Raw genomic sequence first — 10792 nt, 5'->3', positions numbered from 1 at the left:
ACCTCATGAGATACTTAAAATGTTGCATACATATATTGCAACATATTTTCTTGTAACATAAATTGCCCTTACAAACATTAAGGACAGAACAATATATGTATATAATATAGTTTCAGCATACAGTGTGATTTAAAAGCATGTTTGCATTGGGTATCTTAGTATGGCTGCCATTAAGAGAAGGTAATTAAAGAAACAATTCTACAGGGAAATGCAATATTTTGTAAGTTATGACATAGTTTTAATAAAATGTTCAATGTAACTGTATTTGGCCAAAAAAAAAATTGTCAAAAGATTTTCATAGGTGGTAATTCCAGCCCCTTTTCTTTGCTTTGTGAAAGCTTTTCTGTGTATACGCACTGTCTGTCAGAACTACTTCCTGTCAAACTTTATCAATAACCTTCTATTGTTCTTATTTAAATCATTCAGGCATTTCTTAATTACTTTTAGTAGGTATTAACATTCGTTTTTGAATGAATTAAATTGACACTGCATTTGAATGAAATGAACATTTATATAGGAACAAAATACATTAACAAAATAAACTGTGTGACACACTGTATAATTTGCATATATAAAACACTTACCAGACAGCTATGTAATGCACTGTGCTCTTTAACACAATAACAACTTTGCAAAGCATTACTCTTTCATTTTAATTTCATTATTGTAAACAAACAACTAAGTGATATAATTCAATGTCAATTCAATTGATCTAAACAGCAGCAGATCTGGAGATCTTTGTATAACAAGGTTATGGAAATCATTCATCTAACAGTATTATATAAAAACTGGTAACATGTCAGGAGTGTCTTTCACTCTAGCTGTTTGTTTCCTTAAAACATCTATGTATTTTTTAATTTACAGAATTTAAAAAATACCAAACAGTGTTAGAATAGAAAATAAAAACAGTGCAGTCAAAAACAAGTCATGAGAAGAGTAAAGTTTTGATTGTTGTTTAGATAATGAGTACACACATATTTGTTGTTTAGTCGTGTGTCGTGCTGAATGTTGAATGTTGAACTGTCAATGTATCTCTCTAAAAAGCCCCCTGGGAATTAAGCCTTTTTTCAAAAGCGCAACATAGAAAAAGCCTACTTGTCTGTAAGGTTTAGGAAACACTTCCTCACAATGTCAAAGTAACCTGGAGTATCATGGCTGAACAGTATTATACTGTGACTACACCATGTGGCTATAAGAGCTCTGTTTATAACATGGCTGAAGAGCAGATGTGAAGGTTGTGTTATAGTGGGTGTTGAGGGGGTTGCCTTAGCTCAGAAACAAAGTGGGAATTGATTACATTGAATTGGCCAAAATACTATACATTTTAGTACAGTAGTTTTATATACAAATTATAAAACCAAAAAAAACTAAACATGCTGAATTGTTTCTAACAGTAACAGTTTCTCATCATAGAACACAAAAATAGAAATACATTTTAAATGGTTTTGTTTTTTGGTGATAAAATGAAAGCGAAGAACAAGAACAAATATTATTATCCCTTGAACAACAATCGCCCACAGAGTGGATGCAAGCTGAGGTGCACTTTGTTATGTAATATTCAGGAATAAAGATCAATTTTCTTTTTAAAAAGGTGTCTGCAGTCAATAATACACCTCATCTTTTAAAAATCTATATTCTCCAAGGCTGAAATCCACAGTTGCCCTTTGAGTTATAGTCAAATCATGTACAGCGCACTGTATTCTTTTAAACATTTATAACAGTTAACATGTCAGAATATATTGTGACAACCTGAGGGCACTGAAGTGCTTTTCAAGCAACTAACCCACACAATCAGGCAGTACTTTATTACCCTCGCATGGGATGAAATCTCCTGCAATTCACATTGGTTTGCATATTGTTAGGAGTATCATATTGTAGGTATGTATGGAGGTGTCTCTGTCTGCACATCCGTCCGTATGTATCTCACACTTACAGTACTTTTTTTTTCATGTACCTTGAGAATCGCTTATCTAATTTTGATCAAACTGGATATGCATATTCTTTACCTTAAGGTGTTCAGAAAAACAATCTGGAGTCATAGATCTGTCAAACTATCTGTCTTGGGAATTCATCATTTTTCAAGAAACTTTGCATTGCCATGTCGTAATACATGCTACTTTGTACACATTGTTCATATACCTCATGGTTATCAACTTTTTCATCATAGAGATGTATATTAAGCTGTCTTTTAAACTCCAGAATCCCAGACCATTTCAGTTATCAGTAAAGTAACCCAATGAACAGACATACAGTGTACTGTATAGTATGCCTTCTACTCCAACCTCATTTCCAACTGTCTGTTTCCAGCCTACAACAAGATTCAGACAGATAATGAGAAGCACATTGTGATGTTTTATAAAGAGAAATATCAATCAAATAAAATAATTTACATTTTTTTGGCTTTTGATGTATGCTATTTAACTAAACTTAGCAAGCAAAGCAGCAATCATGGTGCCATTTATGCAGTTAACAATCTGGTCAAACGATGCCTCACCTACTGTAAATACATGATATCATCCATAAATGTTTAACACTCAGTGGTAGTTGGGTGTGCAGTAATATTAAAATTAAAAAAGAGAAGACAGTGAGAAATAATTTTACTGTTTCCATTTGTCAATAAAGATACTACATTCACAAAGCAATAGCATATACTAAAAATAAATAGCCATTTATAATAACATACAATTTATTTCCATTTTAACCTTGTTTTATATTAGAAATGACCATGACCTTACAAAAGGAAGCTTCTTGTACTCCATTTAACTATTGTGTGGGAGTGAGGCACAAGAAAGTAAAGTGTCGTGTAATGGCAGTGTAAGACTCCTAAAACATCATTCTGTTGTCAGTTCACCCCGAGCGATTGCTGCCAAAGACTGCAGTGTGCACTGGCTCTACAGGATACCTCATGATCAAGTTATCTTTGCCACAGGGAGTGCAAGTCACTTGAGTCACCCAGAAAGACAACCACCATGCCGCTGATACTGAAATCCACAAATCACAACCCTCATCATGAGGTTATGTTGGGGCTACAAATTCATGGCACTAGAGGGTTTATTTGTACCTTGTTCTATAGGACTTTTTGTATTTGCACCAAAGAGTTAACTCAATACGGTATTTTGTAATAAAGGGTGATAATGTGTTTGTAATGTTAGGGTAATAAAAATAATGTTATTGTTTGCCAAAGTGACTTGTGGTTATGTTAAAACTAAAAGAAACATTAGATGTTAAATGTGTTTTGTTTTCAACACCAATACTGCCTTTGTTTTCTTTGTATGTTTGGCCTGTTGTGTTTTAATGTGTCTCTTGTACCTCTGAAATCCATTGAGGTTTCCATACCCTTACCTTAATCAGGGGGTAGCTCGCCACCACAATGGTCACCATTCCTACATAAGGCAAAACCCTGTTAAGAAAATTAAATCTAGTTTACTCTCAGGCAACACATACTGTATAACTGCCATCTGTCATATGTTAAAATGTGCCTGCATGGTCACACTTTATTGTCTGAAACTGCAAACAACACCACACCCATGGATGACTGAGTTTCAGAACTTGACTGAAAACCTAGATGTCCAGAATTTTTTTTTTTTTTTTTAAGTTGAGACAGAAAGCGCAGAAACTGAGGTTTAGTGAAACAGCAATCAAATGAAACAGAATGAAAATAAGACATGTCCTACCCTTTCACCTTTCCCAGTACATATTTCCTGGTAACCCAGAGCTGGTCCTCATTGTACAATCCACGGTCATCCACTTCATTATTGTCTCCTTTTGTGAGGAACTTGACTTCTCCATTTTTGCTAGAACAAAAAGAGAAGAAGCTTTAGCCTTATTTGCCAATGAATTGCCATTAAATACGCATTTCTCAATGCATTATATTTAACAATTTGAAATGACATTAAACACTGCCCAAAAAGTGTTACAAACTGTTTTTTGCTTTTTTTTTAATGGATGTAACTATTGTATGTACGCCACTGATTTGCTTCATTCATTCTTGGAGGGTGCAGTACGAGTTGTGATATTCACTATGCCCTGATCATGCCATACATACTGTAAATTAGTCTTCTGAGGTATTGGTATGTTTGTACCATAATTGTATCAAAATGCTACTGTTTTTTGGTTAAAACACAAATGTATAGAGAAATACTGTACTGCAATTACTATGTAATTGTGTAACTATACCTAGATTGAGACAATCAATAGCAACCAGCAATGTTGAATCTGTTGCATATCAAAACATTCACCATGACATAGTTCTGCACTTAGAGGGAATAATACAATAATACAATATTGCATAAAAATTTTGAAAGATCAATGAATTTACTCTTCATGGACTTTTATGACTCTGTGGATAAGCAGATAGCGTCTGCCTTTAATCTCAATACAGGCATGTCTCCAGCTCCGATTGGTTTGTCTGGATAGTTTGTGATTAACAGCAGGTCTCCTCTGTAAAAAGCTGGATCCATACTTCCACTACAACAACAACAAAAAAGGAATAGGTTATAAGAACTCTTGGTATTCATTTTGCAATACAAATGCACGTTGTGGGTATTAAAGTAAACAAGCCAGAATTACATTAAAGATGGTTTTGTAAGGTTGTTGGTTAAAATATATATATATATATATATATATATATATATATATATATATATATATATATATATATATATATATATATATATATATATATATCAGCCTAAAAGTTAGGTACATTAAAATCCATAGGTAAACACATTCATGGGGGATGATGTAGTGTTTTAATCCTATTGTTTCTCTTGAAATGGATATAGAGACTCCAAGATTATAGAGGGTGGAAGATAGCCAGTTCCTTGCATGAATTATGTTTTTTTTTAGGCAAATGGCATCTGTGATATTTATCATGTTATGTAAAAGCATCCTGTCCCTCTTACGCTGTCAGTTGCAGACACAATGGGTAAGAGAGCTGATCTGGCAGCTAGCAGGCACTCACTTGGCAGGTGTTTTTCTGTTCCAGGCTTCACAAATTACTGATGTTTTTAAGCATCAATTTGAAGAGAAGACTTTGCTACAGATTTCCATCAACCAACTTCCCAGAACGATCAGCAACAATCACAGTACAATCAAAAAAATTAAAAATTAACCAACAGCAGACTTCATATCAGACCAGTGCTGTCCTGGCTGCCCATGGTGTCACCTTATCATACCGATAGTGTTGAGGTAGCTGTGTCTATTCTCACTGCCGGTAAATTCCCTCTCCACTAGAAATACAGGCTGGGTGCATAAGAGTTAAAGAAAGTCATTTTGAATCCAGCACAATAGCGACAACTTTACATTTTGCATATTTTTACATTTTACCTTCCAGGTACATTGTAAGTAAGTTAGATATGTGTGTAACTCTGAAGTAGACAAAAATGTGGCATACCTTAGAACACTAACGACCGGACACGAAGATAACGTGACAACAATAAGAGCCTTCCAAATCATCAAGGCAGTGAACACCACAGACACTGTCTATAAACTGGAAGTACAGCTATGGGAAAAGACATGGTGATAACTTTTAACTTTTAACCTTACGACACACAAATACCCCCTTCAGTATTCTGGTGTCGCTGATTTAACTACATACAATACTGTTGTTGCCAACTGACGTAACAAGTTTGATGCCGGTGACCAGCAAAGAGTAGGACTTAGGACCATTTATTTATAGTTTCTCACCATGGTTACCAGGTGTATTTACAGTAGGTATAGATTTATGTAACGATAAATATTAAAGATATATCTAGAAGTACTAGAGTCTTAAATGCAATAAGAATTTTAAATAATTTAATTGACAACATTTATTTAATAATTTCTAAGTTAACAAATGTTTAATGTTTTGTATTTAGTATTATAAGATTAATATAGCTGTTTCCTGTAATATATTTACAGTGTAAGAAAAACAGTGCAGACAGCTTTATACATTAACACATTTATACAGGGACTGGCAGCCTGGGCATGCCTCTGTAGCAAGAGGGTGACAAGCAGTTCAATGGGGGAAGAAGCTGGTTTGACTGCAGCTGTTTTTTTTTTGTTGTTTTTGTTTTTGTTTTTTTGTTTTTTATAGTACACTATATTTTTCCCCATGAGGATTAATCTTATCGCCTCGACTGTCAAAAATATAGGTCTACGCGATAGGCTACAGTGGTTTCCAAGCAGGTACATCAATGTATGTAATATATGCAAAAGGAAATGTTTAAGGAATTGTTTGAAATGTTGTTATGGGTCATGTTCTGGAATCAGACAGACTACAAACGTGTACATTACATTTGGTGTTCATTTTCTTTAAAATCGTAATGTAACCACTAGAGGGCAGCGGTGGAAATGGTTATTTCTCTCCTGGCTGCAATGTTGAATGTGGGAAAAATGCATGCAATTAGAAGTATTTATACTATTATTGCACACGGACATCTGCTGTAAAATAATGTACTGTACAGACTTTTATTCAAAATTGTGTTTGTTGAGATTTTTTGTAGAAAATTACTTTTTTATTGTGTCATAAACCAAACATCTTATACTTTAGACTTAACTTTTCAGGAAAGTCCACTTTAAAAGTTGTACAATTCGAGAATCAGAAACGTGTTTCAGAATCACTATTTCTATCAGTCTGAGAGATTTCTTTACGCTAACCCTTTAACATACGGATATGTTTGTTATTGTTATTATTATTATTATTATTATTATACAGCAGTAGTGCATGTGAAAGTATTGTAGCGAAATAGGTTAACGCAGGCACGCGCATCGGCTCCTTCGTACAGCGGTATCGGCACTATGCTTGAGTACAAGGGGTCCCGGGTTTGCGCCCGCCATCCGCCTGTGTGTGGATTGCCTCGCCCTGTGTTTTGCTCCTGCCTGTGTTAACCTATGTCGCTACGCTTGGTGTTAGGGTGGGATGCAGCTACCCCGGCACTCACTCGTCAGACTATAGACTGGTGGGCAAGTCCGGGGCGGACTTGAGGCTGGCAGGGTAGAGTGTAACTTGCACGGGGAAAGGCAGCAGCAGGGCTGGTAGGTGGCGTAATCACACACAGGGGCATGAGCCCGATATACACTCCTTGCAAAGGAGCCGGCTCTTTTGTACAGTGATATCGGTGCTATGCTTTAGTGCGAGAGGTCCCGGGTCGGCGCCCTCCCGCCGCCTGTGTGTGGATTGCCTTGCCCTGTGTGATGTCCCTGCCTGCGTTAACCTATATCGCTATATAATAATTAGTTAATATGAATTCAAATAGCAATACGACTACTGCTACTAAATATAAGGAGTAATGTACACCAAAGCTCAAGTGATTAGCCAGTGTCACCAGAAACCCTCCATATAATTTTGTACAGTTTTATTGTATATTATTTGTTATAATACATGGTGACATAGCATACATAAATTGTAGAACTATGAGTGTTAAATTTTAACAATTGAAAAAGATTTTCATTTTTTAACAAATTTATATATATATATATATATATATATATATATATATATATATATATATATATATATATATATATATATATATATTAGTGTTTAATTTCTTGTTAATAAAGAACAATTATGTATAACATTTGCACTTTCTTTCATAGCACCTTTATCATAAACTGCACACTGTGGTTTATTGGTACATGGACGTTTGTAAAGGTTTGTGTGTGCCCCAATAATAGGGCATCTGAACACAAAAGAAACATACATATAACTTATTGTGTTTTTTTCTTTCTTTCTTTCATTAAACAGTGTGTGCAGTATGTGAACTGTTGAAAAAGCTTAATAAATTTACGGAGACATTAATCTCTAGTGACCACTAGTTGACTGATATGAAATACATGTTTTTCTAATTCATTTTTTATATGTGATTTAAATGCACACACAACCACAAACCAAACCATATTTTTTACTAAATTTATCATGTTGTTTTGTCAAGGCGTTATTTAACTACAGCCATTGAAGTTAATTTGCATTGGCTGATTTGCATGTGTAATTTCCATGTTACAGGACAAACACCTTCCTGCTTTTCATGTTTTCCTTCAAATGAGTAACAGCAATTACAGTCACCAGATGTTCTATTATTATTATTATTATTATTATTATTATTATTATTATTATTATTATTATTATTATTATTATAGTGCAAACATCATAAATAAGTGGTGTTGTCAAGGGAATTGAAAAAAAAAAAAAAAAAAAAAAAAAAAAAAAAATTACATCTGAAGCTACTTACTGTTTAACCAACACTAATCTTTGTTGTATTGTGATCATATCAAATGTCAACCAGGTCAGCTCATAGCTACATGAAATGATGGAAAGATCCATTCATTCACAGCTAGAATGATACTCCTCAAAATAGCATGCAGTTCAAATCAGATTTTTAATTAAGCATATCAATTTAAAGAAACAGTTACTTTCCCTGCTTGCTACTTTTAAAAACTGAGAAATTGTTGAGATGTGAGTAAAAATAGAAGAACTTGAAGTTCTTTGTAAAAGAATGACTTTATTGCCTGCAGCCTCTCCCATTGCTTTAAGGATATCACAGGATATACACACACTGATAATGAAAAGGTCAGCCCTGTGCAAGAAAGTTCTGTAGCTAAATGGGCTTGACATATTGATTTGCCATGACAAAGATCCACAGGGTAACATGTCATTGAGCGTTTTGCTTACAGACAGGCAATGTTTTCCTGGATGCCACTGTTGTCCTGTAAAGCTGGAGATGAAGTAAGCTGTCAGCAGAGCAAGCTTAAATGCAATAATAAAGAAACTGAAAAGAGCTACAATGGAGAAAATATAAGAATATGCAAGTCTTAGATATTTAAACTTACAACTCATTCCACCATATAATACATCAGCAGTGGAAAGGACAAATCATGTAGAACCGTATTTAATTTACAGTTTTTTTTTTTCTCTTTTAATAAAATTATAAGGATATGTATATAAAGCCTTTGCATCCATGTAAGGAAAGTGAAAAAATTGTTGTGTTTTTTAAAGCCAATGTAATTTACATACATATTCAGTTGACCGTGAACATTTTATTGTGTATCTCATCTGTGGATCACCCATACATATCTTTATTTTATTTCTCTCTTTGATCTCCTCATGCAAATAATACTACTAAAAATACAATATGAACTAGGATGCAAGAAGTAAAGATTACAACAAGTTATATCTACAATGATATAGAAGTAGTGCAATAGTGCAAGGATAGTGCATCAGCTGAGGATCCAGTAATGTGTTGCATAGGCCAGGCAAGTCCAGTGCATAATAGGAGTAGTAGATCAAAAGATCTACAAGTGCAGTCTGAGCAGGTGGGTCTTGAGGAGGCTGCAGATGGCAGTGAGAGACGGAGCAGTCCTGGTTCTCCGGTAGCTTGCTCCATCACTGGCTAAGGAAGGGAAGAAGCAGGTACTGCAGGATGGAGAGTGGAGGTAAGGCATGACCAGTTGGTCTGTAGAGGAGGAGCTGAGAGGGCGAGGTAGGGTGTAAGAAGACACAAGGGATTGGAGTTAGGAGGGGGCAGTGTGGTGAAGAGAGCGGTAGGCAAAAACAAGGATCTTGAATTGAATGTGAGCAGAGATAGGTAGCCAGTGGATGGTATGAAGCAGAGGGGTAACATGAGAGTAGCAAGCCTGGGAGAAAACAAGACGGGCAGAAAATATAGTCCAGTTGGTGTCCGGTGAACATTAACCGTTTCAGTGCCACATTCTTTTAACATGTGACCATTTTCAAATCTGCATATTCATGTTTAGAAACTATTTTATCTGATATTACATATACCTTAGATCATACTGCCCGATATGTTTAGGTTCACAAAGAAGTCCATTTATAGTTCTTACATCACTTATTTTATTATTTTTTTTTAAAATATAGAGCATCTTAAGAATTATCAGATGTAGTCTTTAAATTGATCTACAATTTGTACACCAAAAATGACTTTCCTTTAAACTGTCAACATATCGCCATAAAATTGGTTGGTGAACCCATGCTTGGTAATCTAAACAGAAATACTCATTTGCATTTGAATTTCCTGTATTACCAATTTGTAGAGAATAAATCAGGACAGACAACACCCTAACACCTGAATTTTTTTATATATATATTTGGACAACAGGTGGCACCACACTCTAAAGAAAAAAAGGCAAACAATAACACCTTGATAGCTGAGCTTAAAGCTTGGGATAATTATAATGGGTGTTTGTCAAGAATGATACAACAGAATCTGTAATTGCACCAAAACTCCTGCTTCACGTATGGCAGCGACTGTCATTCATCTAACTAATTAAACACTGCTATCCACCGCATTACACTCTTAAAATAATTACTTTTCAAAAATAGAATGCAATGTTAATATATCGTTGATTGTTGAGAATACATATTTTTTTAAAAAATGTCGTATTTTTTTGTATCCATAACTTTAAACACTCAGCCATAAGGTGTTCTTCTGGTTTCACAGACAACCTTGCCGAAGGTCTTATGTATTATATATTATATATATTTTTTTTTTAAAAAAACATACTGAAAATGACAATCACATTGAAACCTACTGCTTAACACTAGTGATGTTGGTTCTACACTTCGTTTTTTGTTTCCTAGCATGTTTCCCTGCTCTCTGTAAAGCCCTTGTCTGTATCTTCTCTAGCAGGAGAGTATAGGGCTGGCTTCTCTCACCCTCCTAAAGAGGCTGGCCCAGACTGCTGAAATCACACATACATCCAGATTGATTCCAGCCAGGCTGGGGACTGAACTCACAACCTCTCAATCCTAATGTATCAATGCCAGCCTCTGTGCCATTCAGTTAGTCTACAC

General features: G+C 35.0%; 1 protein-coding gene across 1 annotated transcript; it reads right to left on the bottom strand.

The window, feature by feature from the left end:
• Positions 1-2272: 2272 nt before the first annotated feature.
• On the bottom strand, positions 2273-6819 carry LOC121319330 (signal peptidase complex catalytic subunit SEC11C-like). Its single transcript, XM_041256694.1, is given in 7 exon segments — positions 2273-2308; positions 3343-3400; positions 3675-3794; positions 4319-4376; positions 4379-4467; positions 5396-5484; positions 6766-6819. Coding segments are annotated over 7 exon segments (504 nt in total).
• Between the last annotated feature and the right edge of the window lie 3973 nt (positions 6820-10792).

The sequence above is a fragment of the Polyodon spathula genome, chromosome 1 (assembly GCF_017654505.1).
Source record: "Polyodon spathula isolate WHYD16114869_AA chromosome 1, ASM1765450v1, whole genome shotgun sequence".
In the NCBI taxonomy this organism is placed as follows: domain Eukaryota; kingdom Metazoa; phylum Chordata; class Actinopteri; order Acipenseriformes; family Polyodontidae; genus Polyodon; species Polyodon spathula.
This window is presented reverse-complemented; position numbering and strand designations above follow the sequence as displayed.